General features: G+C 43.4%; 3 protein-coding genes across 9 annotated transcripts in view; 2 read left to right on the forward strand and 1 right to left on the reverse strand.

The window, feature by feature from the left end:
- WDR37 (WD repeat domain 37) overlaps positions 1-4,709 on the reverse strand; it is a 44,154-nt gene extending 39,445 nt beyond the window's left edge. The window contains exon 1 of one of the 2 annotated variants that reach the window (XM_064637641.1): positions 4,582-4,709. The gene's annotated coding sequence lies outside the window, so the exon portion shown is untranslated. The remainder of the gene's footprint in view (positions 1-4,581) is intronic. The other variant, XM_064637650.1, reaches the window with a different exon arrangement.
- Positions 3,936-8,969, forward strand: LOC135403567 (uncharacterized). Of its 2 annotated transcripts, none has more exons than XM_064637709.1 (2): positions 3,936-5,051; positions 5,737-8,969. In XM_064637709.1, the coding sequence occupies exons 1-2, from the start codon at positions 4,544-4,546 to the stop codon at positions 5,910-5,912; spliced, it is 684 nt and encodes a 227-aa protein (XP_064493779.1). In that variant the 5' UTR covers positions 3,936-4,543; the 3' UTR covers positions 5,913-8,969. The 2 variants fall into 2 exon arrangements, with proteins under 2 accessions (XP_064493779.1, XP_064493783.1); XM_064637713.1 differs by having other exon boundaries at positions 3,936-4,976.
- Positions 8,970-10,699: 1,730 nt separating this feature from the next.
- LOC135403548 (isopentenyl-diphosphate Delta-isomerase 1) lies at positions 10,700-17,285 on the forward strand. Of its 5 annotated transcripts, none has more exons than XM_064637680.1 (5): positions 10,700-10,832; positions 11,714-11,877; positions 12,870-12,962; positions 14,241-14,371; positions 15,418-17,285. In XM_064637680.1, the coding sequence occupies exons 1-5, from the start codon at positions 10,732-10,734 to the stop codon at positions 15,733-15,735; spliced, it is 807 nt and encodes a 268-aa protein (XP_064493750.1). In that variant the 5' UTR covers positions 10,700-10,731; the 3' UTR covers positions 15,736-17,285. The 5 variants fall into 5 exon arrangements, with proteins under 5 accessions (XP_064493750.1, XP_064493759.1, XP_064493768.1 ...); XM_064637689.1 differs by having other exon boundaries at positions 10,702-10,832; positions 11,717-11,877; XM_064637698.1 differs by having other exon boundaries at positions 10,828-10,916.
- Positions 17,286-17,435: the final 150 nt, after the last annotated feature.

A 17,435-nucleotide genomic window follows, 5' to 3' on the forward strand; every position in this document is an offset into this window, starting at 1 on the left:
GCATAGTGTTCCTCACACAATGATCTGTCAAAGTCTGGAGAGAACCCTGCTTATAAAGTCAATCAGCACAAGTAGGGGAGAAAAAGATGTCCTGGAAAACATCTAGACCACAGGTGATTACTACTTGCTGAATGCAAAGATATTTCAGTATTTCAACCATGCTGTTCAATTAAACTCACAAGATATGTTACAGTGTGTTAAATTAAAGTTCCGCCACCTACCTTTCTGTAACAGATGTTACCATGTATTCAGTCACAGGAAATACTTCAGAGTAACAACAGCTAAGAGCAGATGTGTATCCAATTACTGTTTTAGTCAGCTACAACAGAGAAACGGCACTAACGAAAAGTGCACACACTGGCCTTACCAGACTTAAAAATTTACTGCAGGAATCAACTAATTCTACTTGCTTACTTCTGCTCTTGAACACAGAACAGGCAAACTGCTGAAAGGAAAGAATTCCTGGGGTATGCATGTTGCTGAAGCCGGGGAGAAAATGTGTTTTAAGATGTGTCAGAGCACAGACATAACAGCCACAGCATTGCATTTCCTTTTTTGTTCATTCAAGACAACACACAAGTCTGTAAAGGGAAAGCATCAGGAAGTTTCAGCAACATCTTACCCTAGATCTCCCTACTCCATTTTGTTTAGAGTTTAGAAATAGTAATACTTACTATTTAAACGATTGTGCCAAAATTAAAAAAAAAAAAAACCATACAATTTTATTGTATCTGTGTGCTTTTAAATCTCTTAGCCTCATGTCTCTCATTTTCAAACATGGCTTAGAAGAAAATTTCACTGTTTACTACGTAAAACACAAAGGCATTTTTGTAATAGTAATTATTGTCTAGTGCAGCATTAAAACCTTATGATACAAAGATGCCCATTAACATCGGGCATGGTGGTTGGTTTGGGGTTTTTTCCAGAAAGTGGAGAGGGAAAGGAGAAAGAGGAGAATGATTACAGTTATTAAGTTCCTAATTACATGTAACTCAGTTTGACAGCATTATTCATGAGTTAAGGGAAATTAAGTATCAACATACGCCACTACAATCTTTATTAATATGCAAAGAAATCAAATTTAAAGGAGTAAAACTTCCATTTTGTGGTCTTCGGTGAACAATTTCCTTCAGTGATGCTGCACATTCAAGTGCCATTAATTCAATGCAATCCCCAAGAATACAGCACACCTGAGAAAAATCAAGCTAAACAGACTGCTTTGTAAAACTAGTTGTTTGGCTAAAGGTAAATATTTAGGAAACAAAACCATTCCAGATCATCACAGATGATGCTGGAACCACTAATGAGTGTACTCAAACCTTGTGGAATCCACTCAAGCATTACATTATTGATTTTTTTTTCTAAATTTAGTGCAGCATTCTTTCAAATGAAACTGGAGGTTCCTCGAAAAGTAAAAGGGGAAAGCAAACATCCACCACTGAAGATGACAACCTCCTTTCAACAGAAAACAGAGTAAAGAAGCTGAACCAATGAATTGTAAGTACTTTATAGAGCTGAAATCAACAATAAAAGCTTTAACACATTAGTAAGTAACTATCCTAAGCAAGCTTCTAACACCAACATCAACATGTAAGCCAGCCCAGTTTTGCTGCTAGCAAGCTTTGATCTTGCTAATTCAACTATGTCAGCAAATGCTGTAATTACACCAAAATGCAGACCTAGCCTGCCATACAGTCAACTAAAGTAAGAAATGGTACTCTCACCATACAAGCTTATATTAACTAGTATTAGACAACTATAACTATCAAACTTGCATTTTTTATTTCTTTTTTTTAGAATACAGAAGAAATTTTCCTGAGTCCACTAATTATCATCAGACTAAGACCTATTCAGTGAAATTGCTGATGTCCTGAAAACTTCCCTTTGAGACCTGTGCCATGATGCTCACTGAGGATGCTCACTGTTTCAAATACTTTAAATGGTACAGGGTATGATATAATCTTATTCAACACTAATTAGTTACCTATGAGTACATATCCTGCCTTTTTTATTTATAGGTATTGACTCACTGACTTTATTGAAGAGTTCAACAGACAGCATCACATCCTGCTAAATTACTGGTTAAATCCTAAAATATGTTTGAAGGCTACTCTATTTCCTTACCTGTTTCACAGACATTTCAACTCCCATTTATGTATTACCAAATCCCCAACAGCCTAGAAGTAGCCTACATGCATACACGGGTATGCAAATACAAGACCTGAGGGTGAGGAATCTTAAGCTCAAGAGGAAAGGTGGTTTAACCAGGTATTTATTTAAGGAACCACAGCACTACACTCAGAGGCCAGAATCTTATTGTGCTAGTCTCTAAACACTCAATATTTATGTACTTATTAGAGATGTACCAGATAAATTGCTATTATAGTTTTATTGAGGCAGAGTGACCTCTAATATCTTTGCTCTTCATTTGGGAATATATTACTTGCCAGTAAATTAGAATCTTATAGTGCTTGAGACTTCAACAAAAGCCAAGTAACTTTAACTATAACACATTTAGCTGTTCTGAAGCACTAATAAATAATCTCTGTACAGCACATTCTTGAAGCATTACCTCATATGGCCTAGCACAGAGAACTACAGAACCTTCCAACAGTCTGTGTGACAGCATTGTGAGTACCCAGTCCTACCCTCTTGAAACACTAAGACAGCCTAAAAATAGCCTGTGTGTATTACTTGAGGATGAGAAAACACAAATCACTCTGGCTTGCAAGGGGACCATCCTTATTCTTATCCATTCCTCAGTGGTCAGGCAGAGAGCACCAATAAACTCTCCCCAGAGAGGTGTGAAAAGGTAGTCTCCAGAAGAAGCCCCTCACCCTGGCTTTCACCTCACAAGACAAGCTACTAGTCTTAGCTCCAAGACTTAAAATTCCATGACATAAAATGATTCCAATCTCACCTCGAACTTATAAAATGCAATATCACTTAATTACTCCTTACCTGGCATGCACTAGTTCTGGCTTGCAATTTCAGGATTTCATAAAAATAAGCTCTTCTTGTAAGACATTATCACCACACTCAGAGTATTTATCTCATGACTGTACCAATAAACTTAAGTGTCTCAGTCCATACTAAAGACTGCATCCTTTAAACAAATCCTAAATTTAAGAAATAGATGGTGAAAGGGCCTGTCTACATTGAAGAGACAGTCTCATCTTAGAATCTTTAGATTTAACATAATAAACCTAATTTAGGGACAAACGTACACATAAACAACTGGCATTAAAAAACAAACAACATTACAGTGGCCTCTGCCTAAATTATAATGTTTGGTGCAGGCACCTTTTCATAAAATAATTGCCCAAGTCCGCAATACATAAAGCTACATTTAAAGTTATTACCAGACAGGTTAGAGTTGACACCACGCACAAAGATCTTATCTAAGCCAAACTACTCATTAGAAAACATACTTGTGGGTTCTAGGGGTTACCAACTCGTTTTCAAAACCATCAAGAAACCCCAACAGCAAGCTTGCTTGGAAAACAGTTTCAGAAATTTGCTTAAGGAGAAAATATTGCTGTGATGTTGTAAAATGCCTGAACAATTGACATTTGTATAATTTCAAGGTGTACTCAATGACACTGAATCACTTCAAAGAAGCTGTTCCACCAGTTCTTTAAGTAAACCTTCCATGAAATTACTGTTACAGAAAGCCCACTTTAAGCCACAAAAACAAAACAAATTTGACAAGCTGGAAGATGTACCAAGAGGGATAAAAACACATGTAGAAGTTTCTCTTTTCTTAAAAACACCAAGATGTCCTTGAATCACAGATCAACACTTAACTTGAAAAAGTTTTCCTCGTCTTTGCATAAGGAACTGGAACCTAACATCTACTCAAGCTTTAAATACATTAAGCATATCAATTCTTCCCTCAAACTTGTTTTCATAGGTCTTAGCTAAGAAAAAGAAATACTGAAAATGGCTCTTTACAGACAACTTTTACCCATCTTGGACAGTGCTAGGTCATTCTCCCACTGCTGGAGGCCAGATCCACCCCATCCCACCACAAACGGTGCTTCCCTTCCTCATTCAGCTGTGCCCCACTTCAGGGAATTTGGGCGTTTCATCTTTACTCCATCTGTACATGTGTCAGATGCTCTGAACTCAATCTGTAAGATAACGAGGCACTAGGCTGAGCTTGTCCTTAGGATATGCAGCAGCACACGAACAAAGTTAGCGAGCCGAGTCTCCTCAGCACCACCCTCGGCTCCGCCGTCCGCAGACCTGGAACCATCCCTACAGCCTTGGGCTGGGAGCGCTAAAACACCCCAACACCCGGGAGCAGAAGAGGAAGGGCTCGTTTTCGGTTATTTCGGTGTTCAAGGAATACAGTGTGAGCCATTTCACGTGGAACCGAAGCGGAGCGGGGCGGGCTGGCAGGGGGTGCTCGGCGGGGGGAGCCCCGCGGGCCTGGGCGGCGGCAGCGGCACCGCGCAGGTACCGCCGGGGAGGCACCGCCGCTGCCCCCGGACCGCGCCTGGACCCCCGGGCCCCCTCGGCGCCTCGGGCGGCCGCGAAGATGGCGGAGGGTCCGCGCCCCGCTGTCCCCGCACTCACCTGTCAGACACGGCCGGGTCAGACACGGCGGGCGCGAAGGGGCAGGGCCGCGGGTGGCGCGGAGCAGGAGGACGGGGAGGATGAGGACGGCGAGGAGGAGGAGAAGGGCGGGAGGGGCAGCGGCGGCAGCAGCAGCAACACCAACGATCCCGACGCCGCTCGGGCAGGACGCGCCTCCCCGGTGCGGAGCCCTCAAGGCGACATCCGGCGGAAGCGGCGCGGCCCCCGCTCCGGGCCGCGATGGCGACGGGCAGGGGCTGGGGGAGCCTCCCGGGACAGGGAATGGCACTGGGCCCGGGAGAGCCACCCGCTGGGGGAGCAGCCCGCGGGATCGGGAATGGCAGCGGGCAGGAGCTGCCCCGCCGCCGCCCCGCGGCTCATCCCCGCTGACCCAGGTCAGCCCGGGGTCAGCTCAGTGCTGGTGTTTAAACAGCTCAGTTGTGTTTCATCCCGACTGTCGCCTCTCGGGGGTAACGCTGTGTTACGCTCTACAACTCCCTGAAAGGAGGGTATAGCCAGGTGGGGGTCAGTCTCTTCTCCCAGGCAACCAGCCACAGGGCAAGAGAGCACGGTCTTAAGCTGCGCCAGGGGAGGTTCAGGTTGGATATTCGGAAGAATTTCTCTACAGAAGGGGTGCTCAGACACTGGAATGGGCTGCCCAGGGAGGTAGTGGAGTCACCGTCCCTGGAGGTGTTTAAGAAGAGGCTGGATGTGGCACTCAGTGTCATGGTCTAGTTGACAAGGTGGTGTTGGTTCATAGGTTGGACTTGATCTCAGCAGTCTTTTCCAACCTAGTTGATTCTGTGATTTACTGTTTACTGTTAACACTGTTTTAGTATATCCAGTAACACTGGGGGGTAAAACTTCCGTGAAACACCACTGGAATTCCATATTTTTTAATAGAGAATGGCTGGGAAATACTGCTTTTGGTCTTTGCTGTGTCTGCAGACGGTACGACAGAAGCAGTGTATCAAAGCTAGCCATGATTTGCAAGTAGGCTGTTCGCTCTGAAGCCTACAACGCATAATTGAAATGTGATTAATTCCTCTGCTGATTAACACTTAGAAAAAACCTTCACCTAAAATTCTTATTCAACGTAGCAGATAGTGAAAGTCAAAAGAGGCCTTTGCCTAATTATTTTTCCTCTTCCTGCAGATTATCTAGCTGCCTCAGAAGAGGTCTGTGAAAAGGCCAGAAGAACATGTGCCTCAGTGAGGGCTGGAAATATTAAATTTTCTTTTCATGTGCTTGCCAGCTACAAGTCTGCCAGCAGTTCTTTTTTGTCTTCTTTTTCCTTTCTATCCACTTCTGTGCAGTCATGTCTTAATTAAAGCTGTATTAAACACCGACAAAAATAGTGATTTACCTATTTACTAGCTTATTTTTCATTACTGGAGGTCATTCTCCAAGATAACCAGCCTAACTGGTTGAGCACTTCCCACAATTGTATCCTATTCGCTTCTTCAAAGCCACCAAAAGGGAGCAAAATGAATAGCTAAATGGCTTTAAGGAGTGGAAAAGAAGGGAGACTGAAGAAGAGAGACAGGCAAAAGAAAAGGGACAAGAGGTAGAACAGAGTTGCCTGGAGGAAGCCTGAACACAGCCTGACCAAATGCCACCGTTTGATGCTTTGAATTCTTTCTCCAGATGGTGCAGTTGCAGTGGCTCAGCCATCTCAGCCAAGGCACAACTCAAGTCCTCAGCTGTTCAGTTCCTAACTAAATATTTTTCAAGCCTTATTATCCCTACTAAAATTACTTTGCCCTAATATAACACTACTGTACCATAACAGCTTTAGCTGTAACTGTGAAGGAAAAAACTGTCCAGTGAGAGCACAAGGACCCATGTTTGAGATTTCCCTGGGAAAACATTTGGCAAATTTGTTGTCCTCTGGAGCAGCTCTCTCTCTAGCAGCTGGGCATAATACAGAGATGACCATTTTTTTCCTGAAGAAATGTAAAATACTAAATTAAACAAAGACAGGGGTTTAAATAACTTTATCCTTGGCAGAGGGTGCTTCACCTGAAAATTAACAGGAAATCCCAAATAGCCTGGAAGTATCCTACATCTGTACAGATGCCTTTGGTTTTTCAACGAGAAAAGAACAAGGAGTGGCCTGTTGTCACTCCAGCTCTGCTACTGGTTTGGTTTTGTTGTGGCAGTGCAAGAATAGCAGGCACTCTGTAATGTACAGGAGAAAGAGCAGAACAAAAGACTGCTTTTCACAAATTACCTGTTTTAAAAAAAGAGACAAAGATAGGAATACAGGAGCCTGAGGAAACGGGAGGGGCAGTACCAGTCAGCATCTCTTCAACAGCTAAGAAGCCTTCGTAATAAGTATTGTAATAAGTTGAGTGAGAAAAGTTAGGTTGTCCTGGACATCACCTTCCAGACGTACTTCTGAATAACAGCTGAATCTCCCAAATTAACATTTTCCAAAGCTGTAAAAGTAGCAGGAAAAAACAAAGCCTCCTATCCAGAGTTCAAACCAAAAGTAAGAAAAACAAACAAACAAAAAGATTTAAGAGGTCAAGCATTACTTCTTCCTATAGGAATGCTTCTAATAACTCCTTCCTAAAAGAGCCATTTCCTATATCGTTATTCATTCACCTTATGCTGTACAAAAACATTTGGAAACTGTCCATCATAGCACTCTTTCCATCACACTTGAGATAGCAAACCTAAATGCAAATACAACATCCTACTTATATATTTAGCATACATGTATTACATTTTTACTACAAAGCCATCTGTCTTCTCTGGAGCAAGCTGAAGCCAATCCTCTTCCCTGAACCAGGTCGTTTAAGAGAGCAGATTCAAGTGAACAACAGCAGATTAGTTAAGAATGGGAGGTATTTACCTCCCATTTTAGATAACATTCAGGTTGTTTGCTCTCCACCTAAGTGGATCACTTAGACAAATATTTTCTGGAGAGCTATGACTCCGAGGCAGGAGCAGACTTCCTAGAGGAATTCTCCAGGGAGACGAGGAAAAAGGATAGCTCTATAGCTGAGATGGGTGAACTGGAAGTCTTACATATCAGAGCAAGTGAACAGGAAGATGAAAAAGAAGAAGGTTGGACATGAAGTATGGGAAAAAGCCCTTAATATTCCTAGGCAAATCTGAAAACCGAGGACAAGCATGTTTCAGGAGTCTGTGCATTCTAGGCAGGGGTCAAATACCAGGTTTGTTCAGAATTTACTTCATCCTGTGGTTCACCATCTTCTTGTTTAACTTGCAGGAGAACTAAAATGTTCTCCTCCAGTTTGATGGAGGTTGCATTTCCCTTTATCTTCATAGACAGCAAAAGTCTGTCACTGATTTGCAGCTGGTTGGATTTTCAGGTGAAATTAAAGTCTTCCCAGTGGTGACAGGAAAGTTTTCCTCTTGTTTGTGGTGTTTGAAAATAGTCAGCAGACTTCAGGAGATGTGTAAATTAAGTCTCAAAGGCATTTATATGTCACTTCAGGCACTCTTCTGTTTATGCGAGGTGGAGTAAAAGTTCTGAGGTTTCAGCGAGGTGCACTACAGAAATCAGGCTGCTTTATTTTCAACACAAAGAGCTTTGAAAGTACAGAGCAAGTCTGGAGGGGAGCGAGATGAAAGATGAGACAGGTGACATAAAACACCTGATCCTGAAAGTGTCTTCGGTTAAAGGCTTGGGAGGTCTCTCCCTTGTTTGTTTTGTGAAAATGTTTGGGTTTGTCTCTGTCATCCTTTGTGTCTCCTTCTTTGCCTCTCATTATCCAGAACTTGTCACTTGGTGCTCACCAGCCTTGCTGCAGTGAAGTGCTTTGTTTGTCTGGGCAAGACAGAAACTGTAGTTGTTTCTGACTGTCAGGTTCTAAAGTGCCTGTATAGAAGTTCTCAATAGCTATTACTAGGAAAATAAGAATCTCTTTTCTCCATGATCTATAAGGACTTTTTTTTTATGTTTCCCTCTGCTGTGTAGCCTGAACACCACTGTGTACACCTGCTCATTGGTGTGTGTCACACATCCATTTTTCGTCATGTACAGACCCACCTCTGCCTCTCAGGGTAGAAGTAACTATTCCAAAAGAGCTTCACTCACAGGAGAGCTGCTTGTTAACTCTGTTGTCTCCCTATGAAATGCTGGTTTGTATGTCCATATTACTAGTTATATTTTTGATGGATTTGTGTAGCTTGTTTGGTTACATTAGGAAAATCATAGAAGAAAAAACTACAGATTTTTTTTATCTGGAACAATCAAATGAGCAAGTAATTGATGTGGTAAAGGATATTCTCTTTATTTCTACAAAGCTCAGTCTCCAATTACTGTGTTTTCATGCCAAACAGTGACTCAGCAATAAGTAATCTGTAAAGTAATGATAAGTAAAGTCAATAAAAAGTAATCTGTGTACATTCCAGTCCTTTGTGAGAGTACATATTTATGTTAATGTTCTTGTGATAACATTAGATTTGTAATATATTGATGAATAGCAAAATATTAACATTAATACTAATGTTAATTCATACTAATGTTCTGATGTTATATTTTGTGTAGTTAAAGGAAAATGCAGCAGCTCGACCATTCTTACTTTTTTTTTTTTTTTTTTTTACTTTTGATACTCTGCTGGTTTCAAGTGGCTTCCACTTAAACCACTTCCACACTCCTTTAATGAAGCTCTGCGCAGGGAAACACTGTAAGATACCACCCTTGTAAAATATTAACTGTCCATTTGAACATTTTCTGCTGATAATCGTATCTCTAAATGATAGGCCATCTGTCCTGTTCACAGGAAAAATCAAACCAACCAGATGGAAATACTGGAACTTCAGCTGAGAAACAATCAGAAAGAGCCCTGCCCCCAAGGCATGTGAAATGTCACTTCTAGGCCTTTTATGCAATCTAGTTATAAATCCAAATATGTGGACAGGCAATAAAGTAAAAGCCTTGCAGTAAAAGTCTTGCTGAGAAGGTACTCAGCTGTGGTGGTGTGAAGTTTCTAGAGGCTGCTATTGAAGCTTCTCTGCCTCTATCTGTGCATATCTATAAGTCCCCTATCTGACCAGTTCATCTTGACGTCTGGCCTACGCTCCATTCCTTCAAAGAAACTGGGCGTTTCTTTCTCTGCCCCTCAAGAACTCGATGAGTCAGGCAGTTTCAGAGCTTGACTAGCACAGGAACTGTTTTCCACAAGCTGTAGCTCTCAGTGCAGGAGGGGGGACAAGTGGCCTGTATTGCCCCACTCTGAGTGCCGCAGGCTCTGAGCTGTATGACACACATGAATCTTTGGCTCAAGGGATGCTGCTATGGAGCAAAGAAAAGCATCCAAGACTAGATGTGCCAAAACACCCTGTGACTCTACAGACCCATGCTTATGGCTGCTGCTTGAAACACTCCCAGAGCTGAACAGAAATTGAACAAACATCTCCACATCTGTAGGACTGGCACTTCGGAGTGGTCCTTTGGTTTTCATGGATGGGCAAAAAGGCAACAGGTAAGGCTCAATGTTAGAAATGGGTCAAGCTTCAGACACTGGAATGGGATGCCCAGGGAGGTCCCTGGAGGTGTTTAAGGGAAGACTGGACATAGCACTTGGTGCCATGGTCCGGTTGACCGGCAGGGTGATGTTGGGTCATAGGCTGGACTCGATGATCTCAGAGGTCTTTTCCTGCCTCTTTAGCCACCAGCGAGCTTGTAGCAAATGTGGGTAGAGACCTTCCCACATCTTCGTTCGCGAAGCCTAGCCATGAATTCAGTGATCCCTGGTTACTAGGAGAAGCTGAAGGCTTCTCCCTGGTAATGGAGCCCAATCCCGATCCCGTTCACGTTCCCTATCCCGACCCCCTTCTCATTCCCGTTCCCTATCCCGACCCCCTTCTCATTCCCGTTCCCTATCCCGACCCCGGTCCCCCTGTGCCGGGGTCGCAACCTCAAAACGCCCCTCCCGCCCTGCCGGGCACGGCCTGACGCGGACCGCCCCGCTCCCATTGGCCGCCCCGCCGCTACTCTCTCTCCCTATTGGCCAGCGCCCCTGCCAAACCGTGCTGCGATTGGCTGCTCCCGCCGCCACTCCCCGCTGTCACTGCTGGCCCCGCCCCCCCGCGCCGCAGTGGGGCGATCGGGCGATGTGGTGACGTCAGCGGCGAGCGGTGCCGCCATTGGCCGAGGCGGCGGGCCGCGCCATGTGGCGCGCGCTGCGCGGGGCCGGGCGCGGGGCCCTGTGGAGTTACCGCGGCGCGAGGGGACTGAGGGGCTCTGAGGTACCGCCGGGGCGGGCACGGAGGTGAGCGGGGACAGCGCGGAAAGGGGGCTGCCAGAGGGGCAGCGGGGGCCGAGGGCGTCCATCCTGCTCCTCTCCTCAGCCCTGGTGAGGCGCGTCTGGAGCGCTGTGTCCAGTTCTAGGCTCCTCAGTACCAAAGGGACGTGGAGCTGCTGGAGCGGGTCGGCGGAGGGCAGCGAGGGTGATGAAGGCATTGCAGCATCTCTCTCTTGCGAGGAAAGGCTGAGGGAGCTGGGCCTGTTCAGCCTCGAGAGGAGACGCCTGAGAGGGGACCTCATCAATGTGTATAAACGCCTGAAGGGGGGGGTGCCTTTAGACCAGGCTCTTCTCCATGGTGCCGAGCAGTAGGACGGGAGGCAACGGGCAGAAACTGGTGCACAGGAAGACCATGAGGGGAACTTCTTTACTGTGCCGTGACCGAGCTCTGGAACAGGTTGCCCAGAGAGGGTATGGAGTCTCCCTCACTGGAGATATCCCAGGACCGTTTGGACAAATCCTGTGCCATCTGCTCTGGGACGACCCCGCTTAGGCAGGGACCGGATTACCCGCCGTGGTCCCTTCCAGCCTGACCCGTCTGTGGCTGAGCTGAGGGAGCACGCACGGCGGCAGAGGCTCGGAGCAGGGCGGGGGTTGCTTTTGAGGTGCCTTGGGCTGCATGTCCTGGTCAGGGAAATCTCGTTCCTGAGCCCTTAGGGGTGTGCTGTGTGATTCGTGTCGTGGGCAGGAAATTTCAGGAACCTAAAAGCATGTAAACCCCCCAAAATACAATTGATGCACAGTTTGCACCATGTCAGAAAACTGAGTCATTTGATTATTTCTCACAGTCTGCCCACAGCCTTGCAGATGTTGTTATTCCTGAATGACTACTCACTGCTTGTTTTCAGTAGGACCTGTGCTACCATCACCATGCCTGAAGTAAACACAGACAACCTGGATGAGCAGCAGGTGCAGCTCTTGGCAGAGATGTGCATCCTTATCGATGAAAATGACAAAAGGATTGGAGCAGATACCAAGAAAAACTGTCACTTGAATGAAAACATTGATAAAGGTACAGCTTACTTACCTTCTAACTGAACCATTAAGTTGACTGGATATTTTCAGAAGTATAGTCTTGATTAAATTGAAGCCTTAATCTCAGGTGAGTGTTGGATCAAACCAGAGCAAGTGCTTCCCCACAGCTCCTCCTCCCCAGCGAACAACATCTAATGTTAAAATTCTGTGATATGAGGAACACTGAATTAGCGGCAGTTGCAAAGGAGAGAAATGTGTGATTGCAGATACAAGCTTTGTGTCTTGATAAATACTTTTGAATCACATTTTGAAGATGAAATAGTATTTTTTTCCTATTATAGACACCTGATTTTTTGTAGTTTTTTCTGAAGAATGCCACTTGCTTCTTTGCTGAGTTCTTTACAAGTAGAGGCTTTGATTTTGAAGTAGTTCACTACAACACCGAGTTTACTTCAAATACTGATGATAACAAGGGGTTTAACTGATTGTGAGTTTATTTGAGGTTGGTCACATTCATGAATCTCTCATAGTAGCGTGTGACCTCCTTTTATGAAGCTGGGGGAAGCATCTTCCTGGAGAGTGAGGAATGATGAACTTGAAAGGTGAAGAAAACAGCAATTCTGCACTTATACTGTTTGTAAGGGAGCCTGTTTTCCTTGTGCCTTTTCAGTTCTTGAAATTGCATAGTTTTTTAGGAATTTTTGAATTGTCTCTTTTTGATAGTAAATTTATGGATGCTGAGCCCTCCTTGGAAGCTTGCCCAAATGTGCATATTCAGAATTGTGAACTGAGTAGAGTAGAACTCTTCTGTTGCATTCTTAACACTTTTCTAATTTCATAGTGCTTTGCATAAGCTGACATAGAAACCCAAATAATAGCTCTGAGTTATCGAATCCTTGTTTTTTAACATGTATTAATTTTAAATTGGGTTACCCAAAAATGAGGCCATTCTAAGCCCTTAAACTGTCTTCATATGTTTTTTTTCTCTTCTGTTAAGTAGCTCAGGATTTTTTTATTTTTTACTTTTAGGTTTACTACACCGAGCTTTCAGTGTTTTCTTATTTAATACAGAAAATAAACTGTTGCTGCAGCAGAGGTCAAATGCAAAAATTACATTTCCAGGTTAGTAATGAAATGTATTTATCAAAATGTTTTATTGAAATCAATATTTAAAAAAAAATACGTCAATCTAATCCTGCAGTGTAATTCATTTCGAGGTTTTAGAATTTACTGCTTTGGAGAGGAGATACTTCCAATACTTTTAAGAGTCCAAGTTGTACTTATCTTGTGGATGAAATAAGATAATAGGAACACTAGGGTATTGTTATTTATATTCTTGGGAAAGGATTGTTCCCTGACAGGTTTGATCCTGTGGATGCAAGGGCAGAGGGTGTGTTGTTTACCACTTCTGCTGCAAGATATATTTATTGGAGTTGAAGAAATGGCTCTGGTATCTGTGGAGAGTGTCCCATTCCACTGTAAAAGCTGATGTCAGAGCCCTGGGACCTGGGAAATCTGTGGACCTTTGTCTGTGTATGTCCCAAAAAACACTTAGTTAACTATACAAGAAGTGTGATTTAACTACACAAGAAGTGAGACTGCGTGGCCAAACTATACAGTGCATGATTTTTGAAAACTCCTGAACTATTACTATCAAATGCAAATGGAGAGGCATAAAAATAAGAAGGGGAATGAAAGAAAAGTAGCTTACGTGAGATGTGTCAGAGGGAGCATTAAGCTGTCTGTTGCAGAATTTTCAATGGAAAACAAATTCAAGCATTTCCAACTTGAGGAGGAAAGACCTTTTTCTTCCTTCCAAGGGAATCTTTACTTTAGAGATTGATTTGTTTAGCAGTGAAGGAAAAAATTAAAACCAAAATGCTTGAGTATGGTTTGTAGATATTCTATTTTAGATGCTTTTGATCTTGATTTTTATAGACAAAAGGTTGAGACAGAGTATAGATGGTCTGTCATTTAAACACAGGTATAAACTTTGTATTTAATTCTACTTACTGTCAGCTGGTCTTGAAGCTCTGGGAATATTTTCAATATTCAGTTGCATATAAACTCCCAAAAGTAAATTTTAATTAGCATTTGAGGGATAAACAAGGTCTTTATAAACTGGCTCTCTAAGTTGTCTTGGGGATAAGAATGCCTGTCTTCACATGTATCCATACTAACCCGCAAAGTAGTGCTTGGTGGAGGCAAATCCCAGTGCAAAATATGTAAAGAAAAATAATAGGTGAAAATATCCTCCACCTTCTGTGACCCTTCTCTGGGAAAGCAAAACAAAGATGTGATGTGTTGAATAACTGGCCTCTGGGAGGTTTGGTTGTTGTGTTGGTTTTTTTCCTGATGCTTTATACATGTCAAAAACGTACTGATCCAAACTTCTTGCAGATTGTTTTACCAACACTTGTTGCAGCCACCCTCTAAGCCATCCACTAGAACTGGAAGAAAATAATGCCATCGGTGTTCGGAGAGCAGCACAGAGACGACTGAAAGCAGAGTTAGGAATTCCCATGGAGCAGGTAAAGGAAGGAGGGAAAAACAGGAATTCTTGTCAACGTTTGCCAGTTTACAGACTAACTGTGTCTGGCAGGCAGGGTCAGCCTCAAACCTAAAAATGGATTTAGCTTTGGAGGGTTAGAGAACTGAGTGAACTTGAGTCTTCTATATTCCGTACTCTCAAAAGCTTATCCCAGTAGGTTGTATTTTAGAGTATTCCACTGCTCAAACTGAATACGAGCCAAAGAGTAAACCACACTCTAATGAAGGATTGCATTGCTCCATGTCTGACTGGCTGCTGTTGGCAGAGTGAGTGCTGTATGTGCTCACTACACCTGGTGCTCCTGGAGGGCATTGCTGCTGCCAGCACCTGTAGACAAGCCCCTCTGCAATCCCGAGCTTCCTGTGGGAATTCAGGTGGCCTGAGCACTCGGTATGTCTCCCAGAGCAGTCGCACAGCCCACTTCTGGTACCTTCCTTTCTGGAGGCAGTTTGGGGGTGCACAGAGAGCAGGGTGCAGCTGACTGAATTATGCTCTGAGTTGAAATCTCTTTCCACATTAATTACACGTAAATTACATTTCTGCCATGGGACACAGAGCAGCAGCTCCCAGTGCTCCTGGGAAATATGGTGGTGAGGTGGTGCCCAGAATTCACCACCCAGTCTGCAATTCACAGGGATTCCCTGGAGGTCAGGGTTACACAGCTCTGACCTTGGCTTCAATTAGTTGCCAGGCCCGTTTCTTGGGAGGTGAGGGGTAGGTGCAACTGTTTGTGCTCAGTAAGTGTTTGGTAAGGTCTGGAAAACATTACTTAAAATTTGCTGGGTAGGAGAAATACACTGAAAATACTACAGGGCAAGTCTGACTAGAGAAATGCTGTGCCACTCATGCCATCAAAGTGCTTTAAAAGTTTTTTTCATAGTAACTTGTGAAGAAGTACATTGCAGTTGTACACTTGGGAGAAAATAACTTCTAAGGAACAGGATGATAGCTGATAATAGTATTGCAGTGCCCAGCAGGGCAACTGTTCTGGTCTGGCACCGGTTCTGACAAGTGTTTTGGTTGTAGGTAACTCCAGAAGAAATCTCCTACCTGACACGAATTCACTACAAGGCCAAGTCTGATGGGATCTGGGGAGAACATGAGATAGACTATATCTTATTTGTACAGAAGGATGTGACACTGAATCCTGACCCCAATGAGATCCAAAGCTACTGCTATGTGACACAGAAAGAACTGAAACAGCTCCTGGACAAAGCTGCCAAGAATGAAGTGAAGATCACTCCGTGGTTTAAGCTCATAGCAGAGACCTTTCTGTTCAAGTGGTGGGATAACTTAAATAACTTGAACAAATTTGTTGAGCATGAAAAAATACACCGAATGTAAATAGCTGGGGTAAAAGGTGCTGAAGGCCAGCAATGATGTGCTGTCTCTGACACTGTGGTAAATCATGACTTGGGTGCAGAGAACTGGTCTACCTGGAGTAAGTTTAGTATCTTGGTATAGAGGTTGTTATAGCCAACGTTTTTAATTCTGCTTTCATCACCTCCTCTGCCCCCTCATCCTTGTTCTCTTGTGCAAATTACCTTGATCTAATGTAAAATGGGTATCAATGGCATGAAACCCCTGGGTTCCTCTTTCCCCATGGCCTGGTGAAAGATCCTCACCCTGTGTGTGCCCTGCACACCTGGGGAGGGAGCCTGGCTCAGCTGGGAGGGCTGGTACGTTCCCACTGAACACAAGTATGCCTTAAATGATTACACAGGAATTTGGTTCTGCACTGGTGTTGGGAAGACGAGTTGCCTGAAGAAAAAAACAATTAGTGCAAAGTAATCAGGATTATTTTAATTGCAGAAAGCAAATTCTTCAGCTACCATACTCTATAATTAACCAAACACATAAAAGCTTAAGTAATTGGATTGTCAGGGTGGAGTGAGTTTCACTTTGGAGTGCTGAGTTGTGTGTCAAAGCTTTAGATAACAGTGGATGGTCTGGTTGGGATTTTCACCCTGACACCCTTTTCTGGTTATTTGAAGTCTGAGTACTGGACATCTCTTACATAACAAAAAGGATTAACTATACCAAATGTAAATGGTACCTGTCTAATACAGGAAGTAGCCTGTCTTTGGAGATGGCATATGCACTAAATGGCTCTTCTCCATCTTCCAGAAAACAAAGTCATCTTGAAAAAAAATTTTTTCCTGAAACATCTCCTGTAATAGTCATTCCCAGACTACTCAAACGCACTGAACTCCAAAATTCAAGACTGGCAATTTGTGGGCTTACACTGAGTCTTGCAGTACAGTTAGTTAGAAATTGTACTGGAGGTAATCCTTTTTGATCTTGCAGTCAATGGCTAGTAACAAGAGTAAAATGGAAGCTGTTTTTCAATAAGACAAATACTCAAGTCTCTCAATTTGAATTAGATTTTGGGGTTGTTTTTTTTCTCTAAAAAAGCTTAATTGTGATTTCTTCTGTTATCACACTACTCAGACTTTCTTAAGCCAACTTTTCCTAGAGGTGTCTTAATGAAATAGGATGTTTGTCATTCCACTTCTCATTGCACGGAAAACACGTTTGTAACTGGTTGTGTCTGGTTTAAGGGTGAAATTAACTTTTTCCAGTGGTCAAGGTTTCTCTTTCTTATCCCAATTGTGACTGCAGCACTGAAGCTTCTCCGCACCAGCATCTCCAGTGGTTCAACACTTAGAGGTTTTAGAGCCAATATTGTTGTATATTGGCCAGAACTAATGTATTGTCTTGAAGTAAATAATAGTGGGTGAGGGAACAATGATGCGAGGTAGCAGCTCCCTCCACTTCACTGCAATCAACTGCATTGCCCAGCTGTAGGTAATTACAGTACTTTTCAAATACTTCAAATACTTTTTAAATCTAGGATTATCTTAAAGATTATGATTAAAATACCTAACCTAAAACCTTGGACTGTTGTTTTCTTTTCAGACATGAAGCCACATGAGAATAATCCCTGTCATCACTACACTATAAACACCATCCTGCCCCTTACACACCACTGAAGCAGCACAAAGTGGGCAGCAGGGCACAGATGTATTAGAACAAAGTTCTGC

The sequence above is a fragment of the Pseudopipra pipra genome, chromosome 1 (genome assembly GCF_036250125.1).
Source record: "Pseudopipra pipra isolate bDixPip1 chromosome 1, bDixPip1.hap1, whole genome shotgun sequence".
In the NCBI taxonomy this organism is placed as follows: domain Eukaryota; kingdom Metazoa; phylum Chordata; class Aves; order Passeriformes; family Pipridae; genus Pseudopipra; species Pseudopipra pipra.